Raw genomic sequence first — 22,454 nt, 5'->3', positions numbered from 1 at the left:
TTTCCTTCCCTTGACTAACTTATCATTTTAATGGAGCGATGTGAAGTTCCCTTCAGTGCAGTGTAAGTGAAATGTTCCTATTCCTCCCATTAGGGCCTATAAACTAAGGTGTACTTTGAGTCGAACGGTTTAGCGTCTGGTTGAATGAGAGAGGAAGGTTACAAAGTTGTTTTTTGTTTTGTTTTGTTTTTGCGGTACGCGGGCCTCTCACTGTTGTGGCCTCTCCCGTTGCGGAGCACAGGCTCCGGACGCACAGGCTCAGCAGCCATGGCTCACGGGCCCAGCCGCTCCGCGGCATGTGGGATCTTCCCGGACCGGGGCATGAACCCGTGTCCCCTGCACCGGCAGGCGGACTCTCAACCACTGCGCCACCAGGGAGGCCCGGTTACAAAGTTGTTAATGTGTGAATGCTAGATTCGGGTGCCAGAAATAGCCAGAGCATAGAATATTTACACATGTGAATGTCCTAATCCGTAACGATGCTATCAACCACCAGCACAGCAGATTTCTGTTTGGTTGATAATTTTTCTTCTTTCCAGTGTTTTAAGACACTTCTAAAAACATTTATAATAATTTACTCTACTTTGTAATTCGATTTAGTGATTAGAATCTTGCTCACTTACAGAGTTGCTTCCCTTTAAATGAATGGCACCAGCTGGCTGATAGCTGGAACCTGATATGACTCCCAAAGCCATTGGAGGAACCAGCATAAGGCAAAGCATAATGTGTTGTGGAGCTTCGTGAAAAGTGGCTGAGGGAGGTGTCTGACATTCTGATATATGTCTTTGTATATATATACATATGTATGTTAAATATGATGGAGAAGATTTTCTTTTAAACTTAAACCTTAGCTACTCTGGGCATCCATTCAATTTATAGGACATGGGAAGAGGCAATATTATGTTCTCTCATATAGCCTCTAATCATTAGTGGAAGGACAAATAGCTGAAAATGTGCAGTTTGGACTTGAGCCTCTTGGGCTATTTTACCATCAAGAGAAATATGATGACTGTATAATTAATTATTGGAAGGAAGCACTGGCAAAAGTCTAAGAGAGCAAAGTAATCACAAGTGGCCTTGAGTATTAACTGTTTCCATGTAATTTTACACATGGCATTGAAGATGCAGTAAGTTATTTGTTTCACTCCCTTAACATACAGTTAATGAGAAGCCCTATCAGGCTAGGCACTGTGCTCTCATGCTGGTGTGACAGGTATGAGTGAGTCTGACTCATGGAAATCAAAGATTGTCAATGGCCAAAGACTCTCAGGACCAAGTCACTTTCCAGATGAGGTTAAGTAACTTGGCTGAGGCCAGAGGAAAGACGGGTAGAATAACAGACAGAGGGAGCACTTGCCCTTTCCCTGTGGATTGAACAGGGAAAGATGTGGGCTGAAACTCAAGAATAATTCTGGTGGCCAAGAAGCCTGGTTCTCAGTCCATCTGGAGCTGTTTGGAATTGACAACACAAGAATCCTTCTCACTGCTACAGCACATCTCCGCCTTGTGAGGTCTGTGGCTTGTGGAGAACAAAGCAGCTACCCTATCAGCTGCCCTAAGACAGTCGAAGGCAAGTAGACAAGAGGACTGGCTGGGCCAACGTGAATCCAGCTGCATGACCACCTTTTCCCGATTCCTGCTCTACAGCCTGCCTCGTTTGCTTGTGACAGACATAGGATGGACAGAGACCATGGGCCTGCTCACTTTTCCCCTCTGATACTCATACGTTCCATAGTCTCTATAGAAACTCTAATGCGTTTCCATAGGGTTCAGGCCTAGGCCCTCTGGACAAGCCGTTACCCCTGCTGGCCACCAGGACAATACCAAATACAGAGCTGATGCAGAGCCAAGCAGGAGAGATTCTTCCTGCTCCCCTCAGGGAAGCACTGCTGATTCTCACCTGTCCTCAGTCACATCTGCATCAACTTGTCCCCTGACACTGCCCTATTTTCCCAGCAGTCAGTTTTTCTCAATATGAAACCAGAGTTCCACTCACAGTTAAAACCATCTCTTGTTAGAAGACAGGGTCAGTGGACACTTCATGTTGTATAAGCACAAGCATTGTGAGATGGAGACAAACACAGTCATGGAGGGTCACACTGCCTCAGAAAGCATTTGCCAGAGTGCTCTGGCCTCACAGCATGTTACCAATAGACTGCTTTTTGCAGGAATTGATCAGCTCTCCTAAACACGGGTGTTGTGCATGTTTATGTGTGAGACTGGGAGCCAGGTGGGGGAGATTTTGATAGGCAGTGTTTGTGTCCTTAGGACATGGAGGTTTGAATAAAACATCATGGTAGGGTACACAAGCAAGAGAAGAGAAATCTTTGACATTTTCTCCATAACATGCCTAGGGCTCTGAACAAACGGGGGGACCTGTGGTGCCTCCTTGTCTAACTTCACACTTAGCTCAAGATTAATGAGACTCACCCCATTCAGGATTCATTTGTAGAAGCAGGGACAACCTTTCCTTCTCACCACCACCACCATGCCCGCCTCTTGAGTTTTAAGAAGAGGAGAGAGAGAAAAGAGAAATCCCATTTGCACCAGCCAAACTGAGGGAGAGAAAACGTGATACAGGCAGTATACAGGGCATGTGAGGATGGCTCTGGTTTCCACTATAAAATCGTTCAAGTTTTTCGAATTGTAGATGTGAATATTATCAGCATTATTAAAAAATACCTTAAAAATCAGAAAGCCAAATTCTTAACTATAGCACATTGAGTTGAAGAATGCAGAGAAAACAAACTAAACTAAACCAAACTTCCAGAGTCTCTATACAGTCAGTGGCATTTCTGTCACTGTACTCAGGACATCTACCTACCTATCCAAGTTATCCTGGCTCTACTTGTGCCTGGTTATCGTGGCAACTGTTGAATTCAATCGACATGGCAGCATCTCCCATTTTAGCAGTAGATAATCTAGTCTGTGATATGTCGGGGTCTTCTGGATCTTCTTAACACAATCGGAAGAGCCGGTGATACATTTAGTACTTTCCCTTTCTAGCTTTGTGACCTCGGCCAAGAGAATGACCCTTATTGAGCTTCAAGCTCAGTAATTATCCAGCCAATACATAGGTGGGAAGTGGTGGTAGTAAAGATGGTCAAACTATCGCACAGGGATCAGTTTTGGATCAAATAAGGTGAGGTATATACCACTGTTTTACAAATTGCGTAATATAATACTACCTAAGATATTATTATTACTAATTATCTTTATTATTTCTCCTTACTTTTCTTCTTGCTTGTATCTTCTTTCATTATTTGATGTGCATTTGCCCTTCCAACAGAGGGCAAACAAAGATAAGATGGAGATCTAACCCATATTCATCAACTTGAGGTTTCGTTTTTTATGTTTTTTCCCCACCACAAATGCTGCACACCTACTTACCTCTCTGGAATTTTCAAAACTACTTATAATTACAGAAGTATTCTATTTCTCCTAGCTACGTTGAACACTCACAACAATTACTGTGTTTTCCACCATTGTATATAATTTTTGAAAAATTATAATGGGCATGAATGTATTAATTCACAATAGTAACTCTGTTTAGAAGTAAATAATGTGAATGTTCCATATTCTGTTTGTAATGGTTTATGGTAAGCTTTGAACAGGGGCAATGCAAAGAAAGAAATTCTAAAAATCTCCTGTCAAACCTATTCTTTGTCTAAATAGTCTAGCTTCTGGGCCCTTGAGCGGTGGCAGGGAACAACTGTTATTATTTTCTTTGTATCCTAGGCATGCTTTAGTTCACCCTAGTTGGTTTCTATTAGAATCTACCTCCTTCCCTACATGCAAAGAACGCTGTATGCCTTAAGCAACTAAAAACATAGAATTTAAGCTAGTAATATGGGCATGAAATCATTAAGTGCAAGAAATTCTTACAAGCACTATAGTTACCTCTGTGTATTTCTGACTCCCAAAATGCAATGAACAGTCAGTTATTTTGAAATATTCTGAGTAGTTGTGTGATAAGCTCATACTGGCACTTCTGTTGAAACAGTAAAAACTGGCTGATCTAGGTCATAATTGTCATTCTTTTACCCCTCCTCACCTCTGCCCACGCACCGAACAGTGCATTTATGTGGCATCGGCTCTTGATAAATGTTGTTGGTTTGTATTATTCTTCAACAGAATAGATGGCAGGTTGGTCTCCGAACCCTTTATATTTCTATTCCCTGATCACTTACAGCTCCTTTCTCTCTGATTTAAAATCCTCTCTGCTTTTGGTATAAGGACTTGTTTATGATATTCCCTTAATAGCTAAAGAATTCATCCATGGGATACAGGCAATGTTTTTCTCATATTTAATTTTTTAAGAGAAGTAATGGAACACAAAAAAAATTGATGGCCCATAAAGTATTTTGTAGCTTTTAAGGATATGTCATGGTTTAGGGCTAAATCTTACAGGCTTTTCATGGAGTAAGAAGTGGGTTTTTAGTAGATGCCAAGAATACTGCCTGAATTTTCACCTGTTCTAAGAATTATACTGAACATGTCCCTTTAACATGGAAAATATGTCTATTTGAGTGCAAGGGTGGGTAAAGACACACTCTGCTTTTCTCTTACAAAATCTCAAGGTGCCACTTCTCAGACCTTGGAAACAACCCAGTTGCTATTTGCCACTTACCCTAGGTAGCCTGATATTTTTCTTTTTATAAATTTATTTATTTATTTATCTATTTATCTATCTATTTATTTACTTTTGGCTGTGTTGGTTCTTTGCTGCTCACGGGCTTTCTCTAGTTGCAGCGAGCAGGGGCTACTCTTCGTTGAGGTGTGTGGACTTCTCATTGCAGTGGCTTTTCTTCTTGCGGAGCACGGGCTCTAGGTGCACAGGCTTCAGTAGTTGTGGCTCGCGGGCTTCAGTAGTTGTGGCTCATGGGCTCTAGAGTGCAGGCTCTGTAGTTGTGGTGCACGGGCTTAGTTGCTCCGCAGCATGTGGGATCTTCCTGGATCAGGGCTCGAACCTTTGTCCCCTGCCTTGGCAGGCGGATTCTTAACCACTGCGCCACCAGGGAAGTCCAGCCTGATATTTTTGAGCTTCCCTCTTCTTAATACCCCCATTGCTGCCAAATAACAAAACCATCTGCCCCAGTTGGACAGCATCTAAAGACGAATCTGTAAGTACCAGAAACAAGAAAGCGATTTGGCCTAGGTAAAGGGGAGATGGCAGATTCATTCCTTCCATGTATAGGTTAAGTCAGCTTCTGGGTGTTTTCCCAGATTGGTAAAAACAAATATCCAAACAGCTGGAATAAGGGTCTGGGAATAGGAGATTTTGGAGAAGCTGCTGACTTGCTGTTAAGTGCAGTCTCAGTGAACAGAGTCGGGATAGTTCCATTTGCTCTTATTTAGCAAGGCAATGACCCGTACATGGGAACAGTCATTTGATGCCCCACAGAGTATACCTATTGCTGAATCAACAATAATGGACACCCTTAGCTGGGCATGAATGCAAATGCTGGTGTCTGAATGATTTGTTCCCTTTTAAAACCAGCCCACACCCTTAGACTCCAGGGCACTTCTGAACATTTAATAAATATAGAAACATTCCAGTTTAATATACTTTCTTTTTAGGTAGACTAGGGAACTCAACCAGATGCAGATATGCATGCCACACATGTGTCACCCTAAGTACACATCCACCACTGAGTGGTGTGTAAGTGAGCTTGTAACATTTCCTTGTCCCATGGCTACCGTGTTTGAGTTATTTAGAGCAGGCTGACCCATATTCATCCTCCCTTTTGACAGTGCCTACCATCTGGATGAGTCTGTAGGGACTGTTTTGGTATAAATCTGACTACCTAGAACAGTGTCAGGAACTCATAGGGCCGCTTGAGAATGTTATATAACATAGGGTTCAAAGGCCCAGAAGAGTGTGTCTTGCCCAGCTTTGGCCAACACAGTCAAATGCCAGCTACATCTCAGAGGACTCTGGTGAGTGAAGCTTCAGGCACTTTTAGTCGCATGTACAGTTCAGAAACTGCTCCTGTCTGATTAAAAAAGGATTAAAAGAGGATTCCTTTTTCTTGACTGCCCATTGTTTCAATATGTCATTTTCGGGAGCTTCCTCACTGCAGTTTCCCTGTCTTTACTACATTACCAGTCATATGGCACTTAGCATTGCTTTGTTTTGTACATACATTTTATCTTTTTCTCTAAATTGTTAGCATATTATTCCTCTTTCTTTAAGTTACTTTGTTCATCATTTACTGCATGCATAAGTGCAGCATTTGTAATCATTTCTGGCAGAGATATTTGAGTAACTGATGCCCATAATGAGTTTCTCCTAACTTCAACTTCATCTGACACTCAAAGAATCTATAGTTTCCATATTTTCTAACTCACGCATGAAATTTGTATCTAAAAGGAATCATGTTCCTGCGGAGTTCTCCTTTCCAAATACATACTTTGGAGGCTGCTGTTTCTTGCTTTATAAATGGATCCTAATAGGAGTGGGAGCTAGTACTAGTGGAAACTAAATTATCATTGCTAGCTATTTTATTCTACTGCAAGATCTAAGTCTTCGGAGACTCAAATTACAGACACAAAACACCTGGCAACAAATGTTGTGTACAAGACATTACAAATTATGTAAGGGTGACAAAATTTTATTTGGAGTCCTTTTTCTTTTCTTTTTTTAATTTATGCATTTATTTTTTATTGAAGTATAGTTGATTTACAATGTTGTGTTAGTTTCAGGTGTACAGCACAGTGATTCAGATATATATATCTGTATATGTATATATATATATCCTTTTTCAGATTATTTGCCCTTATAGGTTACTACAAAATAATTGAGTAGAGTTCCCTATGCTATATTGTAGGTCCTTGTTGGTTATCTATTTTATATATAGTAGTGTTTATATGTTAATCCCAACCTTCTAATTGACCCTCCCTCACTTGGAGTGCTTTTTCTTGGGAGCCCAACAGCTAAGCTTCTAAAAATTCGGGGAAAACTTATTTTACTTATGGTTGTACACTCTCATATCTTTATGTCACTTTTTGTTGTAGGTATAAAGTGCCTAGACATTAACTGAAGGGTTGACATTTTTTTTTTTTTTTTGCGGTAGGCGGGCCTCTCACTGTTGTGGCCTCTCCCCTCGCGGAGCACAGGCTCCGGATGCGCAGGCTCAGCGGCCATGGCTCACGGGCCTAGCCGCTCTGTGGCATCTGGGATCTTCCCAGACCGGGGCACAAACCCATGTCCCCTGCATCGGCAGGTGGACTCTCAACCACTGCGCCACCAGGGAAGCCCAAGGGTTGACATATTGACGTAGCTCTGCCCATTAGCAGATAAGAACTGAGTGCATGTCTTTGGGGTGAGTTATTGTTAATACCAGTGTAAATGATTGACTATGAATTGTAATAATTACCTACACCTTTTGGCAATAATGGTGCCTGCAAAACTATAATTAGAATACCATTAGCCATAGAAATGTATGAATTCTTTTATCATGTTATCTTTTTTTTTAATTTTTTTAAAAAATTATTTATTTATTTATTTTGGCTGTGCCGGGGCTTAGATGCGGCACAGGGGATCTTCGTTGCAGCACACGGGATCTTTAGTTGAAGCATGTGGGCTTCTTTGTTGTGGCATGCATGTGGGATCTAGTTCCACAACCAGGGATTGAACCCAGGTCCCCTGCATTGGGGGCATGGAGTCTCACCCACTGGACCACCAGGGAAGTCCCATCATGTTATCTTAGGAGTTAAGCCAACATTGTTTTTTATAAGCTAGTTTTAGCATGTAATAAATAATGGCTACACTATAGAACCTCTTTCAGTTTATAGAACAAGTTCATGTGCATTATCATATTTGACCCTAATAGCAATCCTATAACATTGCCTAATATCAATTTTGCACATTACTTCCAGTTACCAGATGAGGAAACGAAGACTCAAACAAATTTAAATAATAATGTCATTAATTTGTTCATTTAGACATTCAGAATGTGTTAAGTACCTGCAATGTGCCTGATGATGAGGATTCAAAAGCCAATATCAGAGAACATGTGATTTCCTTGTGAGGCAGTGGCAGGGCAGGGCCAAAGTCCCCTGGCTCTCAGTCTAGCTCACTGTGCTACATTTTCCCATCCTGTCATCATCCTAGAAACTACCACACCATGCAGCAAAACATGCTTCAGTGGCATTTTCAGAGGCAAATGCCAGGCTGGATGGACGTTTGAGGTTTCACAAGATGGCATTTATGTGTTATATTGTGTATTTTTATTCTTATTGTTGAATTCTTAGATCGTGCTTATTAAAGCCAAGTGCTGTTCAGAAAACATCCTGTAGATTTCTGAACCCAACTCTTAGGTATACATGACATCCTGTTCCATAGTCTGTTCCATATGCAAAAGATAGGGCTTAAGTTTGTCTAGCCTCATGAAAGAAAGGTTAGAAATTAGGAAGTTGACAGTGTTGTGTTTTTAACACCCCCTCACCACCATACACACAGTAGTACATACACCTTGCCCCAACTTTAAATGAACAATAACTGAGACCAATTTGTTGCTGATTTGTACCATTAGGAATGGCACTTTGAATTGAATACAATAACCACTAATTATCTGAGGTTAGGGAAATAAGCCAACTGACCACTTTTCTCCCCTACTCTGGAAATGATTATTTTCTTTCTGTAGGCTGGTCAGTTAGGGACCAAGGATAAACGCATTAAAACATTCACAGCTAGAATTAGATGGCCTTGCAAACCAACGATTATTTTTAAAGCAATGTGTACTGATAGATCAGAACCAATGGTAGCCATGCAACTAAGTTGGTTTTTTGGGAATCCAACAAGTACCTAAGCAGAGATGATAACAATTGTCCCTCTATGAAAAGGCCCCTCTTCAAATTTTCACCTTATTATGACTGCTTCTCAATTTGCAATAATTAGGATTCTTTGGTTTAAGCAACAGAAATTGACTGGCTAATTTTATGTAAGAAGGAGGTGATACAGTGGAAGAATATGGACTAGCTCACAGAACCAAAGGAAAAGCAGAAAAATCTTGCCATGGAAAGCTCAAAATCATTTATCTCTAGGGATACAAGTTGCAGACACTAGTGAAAAATAATAGTCTTTTCAGGTTGTTGCCCTTTCATAATATGTATTAGCTAACTATTGCTGATAAACAAACCAGTCCAAAATTCATGGGCATAAAACAATAATAGTTACTCTTTATTTCTCACAAATGTACAAGTCAGCACACTTCTAGGCTGGGCTTCACTACAGGTGACTGTGTTCCTGAGGTTGTCAGATTCATCAATTAAAAACATAGGATGCCCAGTTAAATTTGAATTTTAGATAATAAATAATTTTTAGTATAAATATGTCCCATGTAATATTTGGAACATACTTATACTAAAAATAAATACTTGTTGTTTATCTGAAATTTGTACTTGAATGAGTACCTTGTATTTCATCTGGCCATCCTGTTTGCCATTTCCCATCCTCCTTCTCCTGGGACCAAAAGGCTCAGTTCAGCATGTGCTTTTCATGGTGATGGCAGAGGCAGAAGACCAAGTGAGTCCAATTGTTTCAGCACTTGTCAAGGCTCTGCTCATATTACCTATACTGATATCCTTGGCCAAAACAGGTGACATGGTCCAGGAATGTAAAAATGTGTACCACCCACTATAGGAGGGCATAGGCACGGTAAAGGATGTGGAACAGGGAAGAGTGGAAAACTGGAGCCATTAACACGGTCAATCAACTTCTACCTCTTTTAAACTATTTCTTATAAAAACGAAGTTCTAAGGAGGGAGAGTCTGATACGCCCAACTTAGGTAATTTTCTTTGGCTAAGGAAAACAGGTCACCTGATTGACAATCCCAACAAACCAGTGGTAGTGGGATGAGAGGTAGTTCTCCAAAGGAAAAGTAGCATGTCTTACCAGAAGAAGAAGGCATGGATTTGGGCAGATTAAACACTCCACTATGTCCCTGACTTTGCCTGCATTTCCACTTTCGGTCATACACAGAGATGTTAGTTTCATACAAAAGGGAAGAAGGAATAAGTTTGAACCTGGAGAACTGCACAAAAATGTACAGGCAGCTCTGAGTCCACAAAAAAACAAGGCAGACCCTGGAGATCTGGTAGAGGTAGTGGGTAAGAAAATTACAAAAAGAGTGAGAAAGGACAATAACATCATGGGTGCCAGAGCCAGATTGGTTGTGTCATATCTTACTGCTGGTTCATTGCACAGCTGAAGGAATTCATGTATCCAAATGCAACTAGATGTTAGCATTATTTTAGAAACTGCCATTCACTTTGCACTGAATAAAAGAAAAAAAAACATGCATTGCTTTAACATTGAACATATGTGAATTTCAATGAAAAAATATTACCTATTTAATAATTCAGATTTTAAAATTAGAAGTGTTGGGTGTGGCATATTCATTTTACATTTTTTTTTACAATGGAAACCCTGAGGATTACTTTGAATAATGAATGTTGCTAATGTCCTGAAAGAAGGGTATCTAAATTATGTTTTTCACTCAGCATTTTAGGAGGTATTATTCTAATAAACAATTAATTTTTGAACTGGCAACACCTAATAATAGTGTGGTGTCCAAAAGATTAGTGACTTATATTTTCAAATATTTTGATAAATTACTTGGCATGGTAAGTAAGGTTTATATTTATGTTTCCCAGAAAATATTGCTCTGGCCAAATGGGTAGCACTATATAGGGTAATTCTGAAAACCAAAATGACGTATACATTTTATATTATTTAGCAAATGGTATTGGATAAATTGACTAAAAATATATGGGGAAAAATTTAGTTACAGTTCACACCATAAGTAAATCCCGTATGATGTAAAGAGTTCAATTTTTAAAAAATGAAACAGACCATTAATAGAAAAATAAAAGAAATAGAGATAAACATTAAACTGATCTTATGTTACAAAAGGACCTAATATGCCCAGAAGCAATAGAAGAAACCACAAAAGAAAGATAAATAAAAAAATTAAGACTTCGGGCTTCCCTGATGGTCCAGTGGTTAGGACTCTGTGCTTTCACTGCATGGGGGCATGGGTTTGATCCCTGGTCGGGGAACTGAGATCCCGCATGCTGCACCGCGTGGCCGAAAAAAAAAAAAAAAAAAAAAGACACCTACAAAACAAATATGGTCATAAAATTAAGATAAACTGGGGAAATTGTAAATAACAAAAGGTCAATTCCTTATGGTATAAGGAGCTGTCATTAGTTGGTAAGAAAAACAAAATAATCCAGACAAATTGGAGAAGTCCTTGAAACTGAATAGGTTGAAAACGTTAAATAAATGGTTCACGGCATAAAATTTAGGAAAATATAATAAATCACATTAATATCCTTTGAGTAAAAATTGTTAGGAAATACTCCGGAAAGAGAAAACCAAAACAAACAAGCAAACAAAAACTACCCAGAGTACTGTGCTGACCCAAGAATTGAACATAAATCAATATTACAGTGATTTTGATAAACAACCTATGTTTGCTGATGCAAATAAGGTTATCATGTTAAGCAGTATTTCCTAAGTAGTCTTCCTTACTGAGAATTAAAATAGAGTAAAAAATACTATTTGGAACCGCTTTTGCAAAAGTGAGTGTAATATAGAGGAAGAGCTTAGTTTGGGAAATCTGTAAGCCTTTGGTTTTAGTATTAGCTCTATAATTCCTTAGCTAGTGTGTGGTTTCTAAAATATATGAACATTTTTCTGCCCCATGGTCAATTTTTTTTAATTGAGTCAAAGTTGATAGTGAAATAGATGACTAGATGGGTAACTAAAGAAATATTGATAAAAGTATTTTACTGGTTCAGAATAAAAGCTTGCTCCTTTCCGACAAAAATTTAATGAGATGACTTCTTTGAGCTCAGAAAAGAGTTGGGTAGGAAAATTTCATTCATTTCTTTTTTCAAACCCACTGAGCACCTACCATATTCCAAGTACGGTGCTCTGTAAGATTCAGTGGTCAAGAAAACAAAGGCCTTCCTGTCTGCCTCTTTCAGTTTAGTGACAGGCGTAAGTAAATCATCCAGCAATTCTGGTTCAGTGCTGTGTGGAGTAATACAGGGTACAGTGTGAGAACACAGGAAGGGCACCCAATATGGAATTAGGAGTGGGGTTGGGGGTAGGTGGGGGATGACAGGACAGTCTTCCTGGAAAAAGTGAGAAAACAAGCTGACAAATTGAGACCTGAAGGAGGAAATGGAATAGCCACATGAAGAGTTGAAAGAAGACATTCCATGTAGAAAAAAATAGAATGTTAAATGCCTGGGAGTAAACAAAGATAGTATATTACAGGAATCAAAAGTTGTTTGATCCGACTGGATGATGCAATGCAAAGGGAATAGGAAATAAGGCAGGAGAGAGAAGTAGGGTCTAACCATGAATGACCTATTAAGCCATATTAAGAAGTTTTTATTTTGAGGGCAATGAGATTAATCAGAGGATACTATACTCACATTTGCAATTTAGGGGGAAAATTCTGATTGCAGTATGGTGAATGAATGACAGTGAGCTTGGAGAGAAGACTAGAGGCAAAGAAACTAGTTGTAATGCTTTTGCAGTAATTCAGGCAAAAAAAAATAAAAAGAAACGTTGATGGTTGGAACAAGGCTAGTAGGAATAAGAATTGAGAGTGATAAATGAATCTGAGAGATATTTAAAAGTCATAAGCTGTAGAATTTGGGGATCCACTTTATATGGGGGCAGTAAAGGAGAGAGAGCAGTTGAGGGAGATAAACTTCTTTTTTGGTTTGGGCAACTGTTTTCATGGTGACACCATTACTGAGAAAGCGATCACAAGATTACGGGTTCTCTGTGGGAAGGAAGATGATGACCCCTGAGTATGTTGAATCCTGGATTTCTGTGAGACATTCAATGGGGACATAGAATAGTTGGTTCATTGAAAGTGCAGATATATAGGTCATGAGAAAAATATGGGCTGAAGTTACTGATTTGGGAGTATCAATAGCATGACATTAGCTTGTGAAGCTGAAGAGTAGATGAGTAGTGAGTGATCACAGTGACTAATATTTAAAAAGAAGACAGTGATCAAACCTTCAGATGTTTAAGGAATGGGACAAGATAAGACCAAAAGTTAAACTTGGAAGGTTGGCCAGAAGGGTAAGAGGAAAAGCAGTTGAGTTTGTGACCTAGAAACTAAGGAAAGGAAGAATGAGGTTCCAGTCAACAAAGTCAACTACTTCGGTGAAAAATAGGAATAATAACAAAAATTTTCATTGGACCTGAAAACAGTATGGTTCAAACAAATTGGTGAGCCTCTTGAGAGCAGTTTCTTTGGAGGTTAATGAGAGAATGCAGATTGCACTGAAGGTTGGAGTGTGAATGGGAAATGAAGACGTGGTATAGAACAATTCCTTCAAAAATTTGGAGATAGAGAAGTTAAAAGTAAATAAGAAGGTAAGATGGGATTTGGGGAGGGATTTCTTTCTAGAGCAAAAAGCCTACATCATATATAAATGCTTATGGCAAGAAGCTGATAAAAATTACAATAAAGTAGGAAGATAAATGATGGAGTGAAACTACTGGTTAGTGACCCAGAGGAAGGTGGGATACAATGTCAAAATGATTGCATTTCTAACTGTTCAACACAAACACTTTCTGTATCTCCAGTATCTGAGATCCAGGACCTGAGTATATTGTCCTTAATTAGGAGAAAGAATATAGTTTGGTGGCCAAAGCATAGCCCTGTAGCTAATTATTCTAGATTTTATTCCCAATTTTATTACCACCTGTCTATGTAACATTGAGTAAACGACCTTACTTGTGTGCCATGTAAAATCAAAGTCCTTAGTACATATATATTCCTCCTATAAAGGAGAGGCAATATGAGTAAATTTTATCATAGATGATAACTCTCTCGGATCTTGGCCATTGGAGATTTTTTTCTATTTTGTAAATTTACATGTTTATATATTAGGGATATGGAATCTTTCCCCCTCCACTTTTTTTTTTTTTTTTTAATCAGAACACATCTGTGTTTCTTTTCTCTACTCTATGTCCTGTTTTGGAATTCAGAATAAACTTTAAATTGAGTGATGTGAGCTTTTACAATTAGTATATAGCTTCCTGTTACAGGTCTTAGATTGTTGAGGGAGGTACCTAGGATGTCCAAGTCTTGTTCTCCTACACCATCATAGGTTGTATTGTAGGTGTTTTTGGACATGTTCAGAACCATGGCTTACTCGACTGGGAATTAAAAACTGTGAATATTAAACAGTAGAACAGTTGTACATTCAGGAGCTCTGGATTCTAAGCCTAGCCATATTTCGTGATGTGATCACCCTTGATAAGCCGTTATTCCACTCTATGCCTCATATTCTTCCTTATTAAATGGATATAACCTTTCAGGTCCTCACTGTAGAAGTCTGGGAGAGTATATTATAAGTCAGTGTATGAATATGAGAAAACTACTCTGAACCCAAAGGGGAAACAGAAACTCTACAAATAGAAGTTGCTAAGTGACAGGAATCAACTACATTCTATTTCTGCCACTGGGTTTGATTTGGAATCACTGGTTCCTACCCAGAGGCCATATCAGATGTCACTGTGAGAAGAATGCCAAGGTCAAGAGGATCCTCCTTCCACTTCCTCCTTGTGACACTCTGACCTGGTCAGTTGCCCAGGTACCATCAGTGACGCTAACAGGGATCTGCAGGGATAATACAGTTGTCAGGCAGCTGCCCCTACAAGCAGACAATGTTCCTGTTTTATTTGTCATTGCACAGAGTCTCTAATGGGCAGGAAGAGTGAGAAAAAATAAGAGTTTTATTTATTATTGAACTACTTCATGCTCTCTTGTCTTCCTCCCTCCCCTGACACATAGTTTTTCAGAGACAGCATAAGCAACTAAGAGTTAAAAAAAAGGAAAATCACAGTCAAAGCATAAACTCTGCAATTTGTAATCAGTACATAACCTCTGTGATGAAATTTGTAAGTAATTCACTTTCCACTTAAGCCCACCAGTGTGAGATCTAATGTTGCCACCCAGAACACTAATGAAGGAAGTCAGACGGCAGTGCAGCTAGCCCTTGGGGACTCATTTCTCATATCACGGAGAAGTAATTTCTGTCATTTTTGGCCATCTGGTAGCCTGGATTGTGAAGATGAAGATTCATTCAAGTAGGGCTTAAGAGCTTGGGCCCTGGAGTCTTTTTTGGATTCAAATTCTGTTTCTCACCTAGCCTATAACTATAACTTAGTTTTCCACCCATAAATAAAATCTTCATAGGGTATTATTTCCTTATTATAAGGAGTTATTGAGATAATACAGTACTTATATAAAGTAATCGACATAAGATCTTATGTATAGTAAATGCTTAAAGTTAGCTATTATTAAAGTGTTAGTAATAGTGGTGGTAATAGTATTAGGAGTAATAGTAGTATTTTTATAAAGTCTACCTGTCTGTGACATAGGCCTTATTAATTCCATTTTTAAGCTCTAAGGTACATCATCAGGCCTGTCACACACCAAGATGATATTTAGAGGTTTTCTCTTCTTTTTTTTTTTTAATTTTATTTATTTATTTTTAGCTGTGTTGGGTCTTTGTTGCTGCGTGCAGGCTTTCTTTAGTTGCGGTGAGCAGGGACTGCTCTTCGTTGCGGTGAGCGGGCTTCTCATTGTGGTGGCTTCTCTTGCTGTGGAGCACGGGCTCTAGGTGCACAGGCTCAGTAGTTGTGGCTCGTGGGCTCTGAGCTCAGGCTCAATACTTGTGGCGCACAGGCTTAGTTGCTCTGTGGCATGTGGGATCTTCCTGGACCAGGGCTCGAACCCATGTTCCCTGCATTGGCAGGTGGATTCTTAACCACTGCACCACCAGGGAAGCCCCTAGAGGTTTTCTCTTGTAGTGATTAACCAAGTGTTTCCTTTTGTGGCTAGATTATAAGCAACAAGGTATTACTGCATCTTTATGACACAACTCTGCAATCCGACATTAAATAGCACTGCATTTCTTTTCCTGACATTTGGAGTAAATAGTGGGCTATAATCATTTTATACACATAAGAACATAAATGTCGGTAATATTTAGTGATAAGAAAATTTATTCTTAATGTGTATAAGTGGGCATGTTCTCTAATAACCAAATAAGGTCCATTGTAATCAGAAAAGAGCTAAGACATTTTCATTATGTTACTCTGCATTCTTCCTATAGCACTAGACCGTAGTGGAGAGATTCTCAACTTATAGTAAGAACCACGCTTTTCATCTGCTCACTAAGTCTGTAAGGATGTCCAAAAGCACCCAGACTTCTTAACACAAAAATTCAAATGGTTTAAGTCAGAAAAGCACTTCGCTTGAATTTGCCACTTCCTGTTGCATGGACCAGTACTGGAAACCTGCTTTTACTGACATGCTTACATATTCCATTTGCTTTTGTCTTTACAGTTCCACCAAAGATCTCCAACATTTCCTCGGATGTCACTGTGAATGAAGGCAGCAACGTGACCCTGGTCTGCATGGCCAATGGCCGTCCTGAACCAGTTATCACCTGGAGACACCTTACACCAACTGGTAAGCAACCTTCCAGTCCCCCAGATGTCATACACTATTTAGAATATCCTCATGTTTCTGTGATTCCATTGGATCCAAAAGGCAAGCATGTATATTGTTATTAAAACACTATTACAGTAGTGACATAGGACTTGTTTAGGGTCATCTCTGGTCTTGGCTAATGTATCCATCTCTATAAAGTCTGCAACCATAGGGGGAAATATATATATATATATTTTTTGATGATTTATATATGATATATTTCATTTTCAATAGAACACTTCCTCAAGGCAACAAATATAGAAGCATTAAATGCATTAAATGACTTAGAATTATGTCTGAAATATATGCCAGGTTGGTGCCTGAATGTCTTGGGGCAATATTTTGTATGGATTAAATTTCCATAGCTCTTTGTATGTTTTTTTGTTTTGCTTTGCTTTTAAATATAGTTTCCTTATATGTAGCACCTTGTGATGCAATCTTTTAGGAATAATACAAAATTATTTGTGACTTCTAATATCCTATCCTTAGCATCTGGCTCTGTGGAGGGGCACCAGGCATGGACTAAACTTCATGAGCTCATTATGTATCCCCAGCTATGGATACTAATTCAGTGAAAGTCAGAAAATCATTTCTCAGGAATGTCTTCTGCGTTCTCCCCTCCTCCTCCCACTATAACTGGGTTCTGAGGTTCTGCTGCCTTTTGAGCTTCATTTAAATACTTTACCAAATTATTTAGTATTAACTGCATGCATCCTCCCCTACTCGACAGATGAAATTTTCTTATATGCAAAACCATGCCTTTGCAAATGACACAGTATTTGTAGAATGGGGCCTGCTATTTATGTTTTTCCAAAAAGAGGAACTATGGATCAATTATTCTTACAAAATGTCATTTATTTTGGTAGCTAACCCCCCAAATTTAACTGATTTATATCTGATATTCTTTTAAAGTTTTCTCATATAAAATCTAGAGATCTAGTTTATAACATATTAATTCTGAAATGAACACCATGAAAAATTGTTGTGCAAAGCTAGATAGGCAATGGGAGCTATCCCGAGATACTTCTAAAAGGCCAGGCCAGGGTAGTGTTTGGTTGTAGCATCTTTAAATATTTTGTATTTTGTGGTGTGAGAATAAGGGCCTCCCTTTCATATTAGCCCTCAAATTAATTTATCAGGTGAAGTTTGGACTAACCTATGGAATGGTCTTTTATTTAGGCAGCTATTCTTATTAGAGGCTTCTATTTTCTTAAGACAATGTCCCTCAAAACCCATTCTATTGTTAATGCATACAGCTTGTCATTTATTGATAATATATAAAAGCAGTAAATGAGGCACTTATTTGGGGGATCAACCTCAAACTCATATCCTGTCATTCCCATCTTAAACCTCACATGGAAAAAAAATATATATGCAGGCTTATCTGAAGTGTGAATATCAGATAACATATTATCTGGATATCATATACATTTCCCCTGGATTAAATTAAACCTCCAGAGCACATTCTCCTTGAATGGAATTATATTAACCCTCAATCCCACAACACCTAGACCGTTCCCATGTAGAACTGCTTTTACTAAATGACTATTTGGTATAAAAGTTTTGGGCACATATTTAAGGATGTTACAAAACAGGGGTCCCCAACCCCTGGGCCGCAGACTGGGACTGGTCTGCGGCCTGTTAGGAACCAGCCCACACAGCAGGAGGTGAGTGGTGGGCGAGTGAGTGAAGTTTCGTTTGCCGCTCCCCATCGCTCCCCAGTGCTCACATTACCATCTGAACCATTGTCCCCACTCTCCCCACCCCACCCCACCCCTGTCCAGTCTGTGGAAAAATTGTCTTCCATGAAACTGGTCCCTGGTGCCAGAAAAGTTGGGGACCGCTGTTACAAAAGATATCCTCTAAAATCATTGCATTTTCTGCAATGTTGTTTTTGAGAGATTGTTAATTGTATTACATAGTTTCCTCTGAAAGGACACTTTGAGAAAGCTCCTCTTTGTTTTCAGTGTTTCTACTGTCCTTTCTCTAAGCAATGGTTTGTTTTTTAAAATGAACCCAATGAGTTTTTACAAATAATCATGAGTCCTTCATTGTACTGACTGTTACCAAACTTAGAGCCAAATTTATGACTGGTCTGTGAAAGAATAGAGGAAATTATATATAAATTACACATTAATGAAGTGGATTTTAAATAAACTGTGGAATTTTATGACATCAAATCCATATATAGACACACTCTTGCTCTCATCTTGTTTTCTTACCATTATTTTCATATTGTCTCACCTTTTGTAATTAATTTAAATGTTTATATATATATGTTACTTATAATCTCAATTTTTTATGGAATAAGTGGAGATAAGAGAAGGGAAGAAAGAAGGAAGATAGATTATATTCAAGTTATAATCAAGGAATGAACTGCATTAATAAAAATACTTTATTCCTTTGGTGTACTATTGACTAGTAAACAGTTTTGTTTTTTTTTTCAGGGAAAAATGCTATTGGTGATCTGAACCTAAAGATATATTCTTTTTTATCCCCTCAGTTTAGAAAAGTAATGAGATCAAACCAGAGTTTCAAGGCCTTCCCAGGCTTGTTCTAGGAGTTTAGATCTTCATGGCTAACTCTAGTAGACTTTTTCATGGTAGTAAACATATGGTTTGAACCCTGAATAACCTGGTTATCCATGATGTTTCAAGTTATCAAAAGACCAAAGGACAAGCTAGATCTTTCACAATAAAGGCAGCATTTACATACAGTCAGAGAACCCTAGGGACTTCAAATCAACTAGAAAAATTGGTGTACACACAGGGATTTCCAATAGTCAGCCTAGGGATCAGAAAACTAGTCCCTGGGCCAAATCCAACCTGCCTCACATTTTTACTACCTGCAAGCTTAGAATAAATTTTAAATGGTTAAATGGTTAGAAAAAATCAAAAGAATTCTATTATTTAACATGCAAAAAAATATGTGATATTCAAATTTCAGTGCCCATAAATAAAGTTTTAATGAAACAAAACCATGCTTATTCAGTTACAAGTTGTCTATGGATGCTTTTGTTTTTTGTTTTTGGGGTTTTTTTTAGTAAAACAGCAGAATTTAGTTGCAACAGATATGGCTTAGCCCCTAAAGCCTAAAATATTTTCTACCTGGCCCTTTACAGAATAGTTTACAGACCCCTGCTCAAGGCTATGGCTTGGGGCATAGGTCAAGGATTTTCTGCACTCATCTATGACTCCATGGGGCTTTGGGGATATCCCCCATTAAATTCCTAAAGACATCTCAAGGGAAAGAACTTTATTCTTCTATAATCCTCTATCTAGGCCCTCTCTATGGGTCAAATTCTATTCTGGCGCATACAAAACTAGTTCCCTGCTGCATTCACAGACTCAAGGGCAGCCTCCAATTCTGTCTACAACAGGTATTAATTCCCAAGCCTACTCTTTCATCTCTTTCACATCTGACCTAAATAACCACCTGATCATAATCATATTCTTGAGGACAGGAGAGAGAATCTGCCTTTACTGCTATACAGGATACCAGGATTTTTTGTTTTATGTGTGTTTTTTATTCTTTTCAAAATTTGGAAACAGGGGGTGATCCTTTTCAGCCTATAATGCTAAGCCTTTCATGGAGACACCCAAAGAAGAGGCTCTGCTCCCTGTGTGACAGCAAAGCTACTGCAACCCTTAGCCATATGTGCAAAAAACCCAGCTAGCTTTGTTCAATTATTAATTGTGCCTTCAACAGTACAGAGTGTGACTGCCTTGCAGAAGAAATGTACCTGTAATTAGCTCGACCTCACAGGGACCTTGAGCCCTGAAACTGGGAAGATTTCATGCAGGTTTCACAAGTACCTGATTACCTGTCATTTGATAACACAAGGGGTAGAAAGGAAAGTAGGCGCAAGGTATATTTTTATGAGAAGAATATTTATTACCTCTTAATTCAGTTTTTTAAAAAAAATTTTTTCATTGGGTCATTTTGTTTCTCTTTCTTTTCACACCTGAAATTTCTTTTTCAAGTATACTGCAAGTGTTTTTAAAGAGGGAAGTTAGAAGAATGGTGAATTTTTTATATATACAAAATCAAAACATATACCTGACATAGATGGAGGAGAAGAGATTGCTGCATTCCATGGTTGCCTCTCTTGTATTTCTGATTTCTTAATTTTTTCTCTCTTCAGTTTTTCTATATAATCAAAATGATGTGTCATGTATGTGGTTGTTAAATGTGACCTATTTTCTCCCTTAATTAAGTTAGACTTTCATAATCCTGTAACTCCCAGAGGGCAATTGCACCGTAACATGTATTTTCTATGGAGTGTTTGATCTCCCTTCTGTGAGCAACGCTGCTCCCATCTTCATTTAACTTTGTTTCTTCTCACATTCCAAAGAAAGTCCCTTTCTCAAGTGTGCCTCATGTGGTGTCAGGATTGTTCATGGTTACAGAGTTTCTGTGAATTTCATTTCTACAAAGGTTTTTACATCCTCAGTAAGTTTCTATACCTGAAACACTCAAACGGCACACTGAGAACTTAGCCCCTTAGCCTGAGAACAACTTAGCAGGCACTGTACAATTCTCTTGTCCAAGCCAGAAGCCAGATTGGACATCAACACCCCATACAGAAAACTCACGTAAGAAATATTTTCTATTAAAAAACACACACACTCACTAACTTGAAAAGATACATGCAGTGCAGTATTCATAGCAACACTATTTATAATTACCAAGATATGGAATCAACCTAAGTGGCCATCAAGAGATGAATGGATAAAGAAGATGTGGCATAAATATACAATGGAATACTACTCAGACATGGTCCCTGCACAGATGGAACTTATAGTTCAACAAGAAAGCAGAGTATTAAACTAATACTTGCATGAATAACTACTTAATTAGATTTATACCGTATAAAGGAAAATTGTAGCTTTCAATAAGACCATAAAACAAGGCCATATAGCAAAATCTGCAAGGCAAGCAAAGCTCCCCTGAGGGGAGCTTACGCTGAGACTTCAAGGAGGAATAGGACCAGACCAAGAAAACAGGGTAGGGAAAGTATCCTAGGCAGAGAAACAGTATACATAATAATGCATTGAAGAATCCAGGCCAGCATCTTTATGCGACACCATGATGTTAGTGTTTGGTTACTTTTTTTTTTTTTAGATTTTTTAAATAGATTAAAAAATTTTTGTATAGATTTAAAAATAATTATTTATTTTATTTATTTATTTTTGGCTGCATTGGGTCTTTGTTGCTGAGCATGGGCTTTCTCTAGTTGCAGCAAGTGGGGGCTACTCTTCGTTGCAGTGCATGAGTTTCTCATTGCGGTGGCTTCTCTTGTTGCGGAGCACCGGCTCTAGGCACGTGGGCTTCAGTAGTTGTGGCTCGCAGGCTGTAGAGTGCAGGCTCAGTAGTGGTGGCTCACGGGCTTAATTGCTCTGTGGCATATGGGATCTTCCTGGTCCAGGGCTCGAACGCGTGTCCCCTGCATCGGCAGGTGGGTTCTTAACCACTGCACCACCAGGGAAGCTCCTCTTTTACTTTTTAATATTCTTGGTTTCCCTTTTCAAAGAACAGAAAAATAAAGAAAAATCTTGCTCTATTTTCTTTTCAGAACCTTACTTGTATGTTGGTTTTAAATATACAGTGTAGTGTATACCAGTGTAGCAGGTATATAGACAGTTATTTTTGTGTGTGAATATCTTAAATTTAGGTCAGGAACATATTCTTTTCCCATGCATATAGTTCCATAATAGCCTAATCAAGTAAATACAAACTCTTTTTGCAGTAATAACCTTGTCATTAAAACAAATGGGTAATTTAGAAAATGAAGACTACAGAATTTAACTGCATGATTGCTGGCCTCCAAACCTTAAAAATCCTTACGAGACTAACAATAACTGACACTGACAATCTTTAAGCCATGGGAGGATTTCCACAACCAG

The 22,454-nt window shown here is 38.7% G+C and overlaps 1 protein-coding gene across 1 annotated transcript in view; it reads left to right on the top strand.

The window, feature by feature from the left end:
* The window catches only part of LSAMP (limbic system associated membrane protein), a 654,527-nt gene that overhangs the window by 411,865 nt on the left and 220,208 nt on the right, over window positions 1-22,454 (top strand). The window contains exon 3 of the mRNA XM_081235871.1: window positions 16,402-16,527. Coding sequence (XP_081091997.1) covers window positions 16,402-16,527 — 126 coding nt within the window. The remainder of the gene's footprint in view (window positions 1-16,401; window positions 16,528-22,454) is intronic.

This window comes from Mesoplodon bidens, assembly GCF_964165515.1.
Source record: "Mesoplodon bidens genome assembly, chromosome: 5".
NCBI lineage: Eukaryota > Metazoa > Chordata > Mammalia > Artiodactyla > Ziphiidae > Mesoplodon > Mesoplodon bidens.
This window is presented reverse-complemented; position numbering and strand designations above follow the sequence as displayed.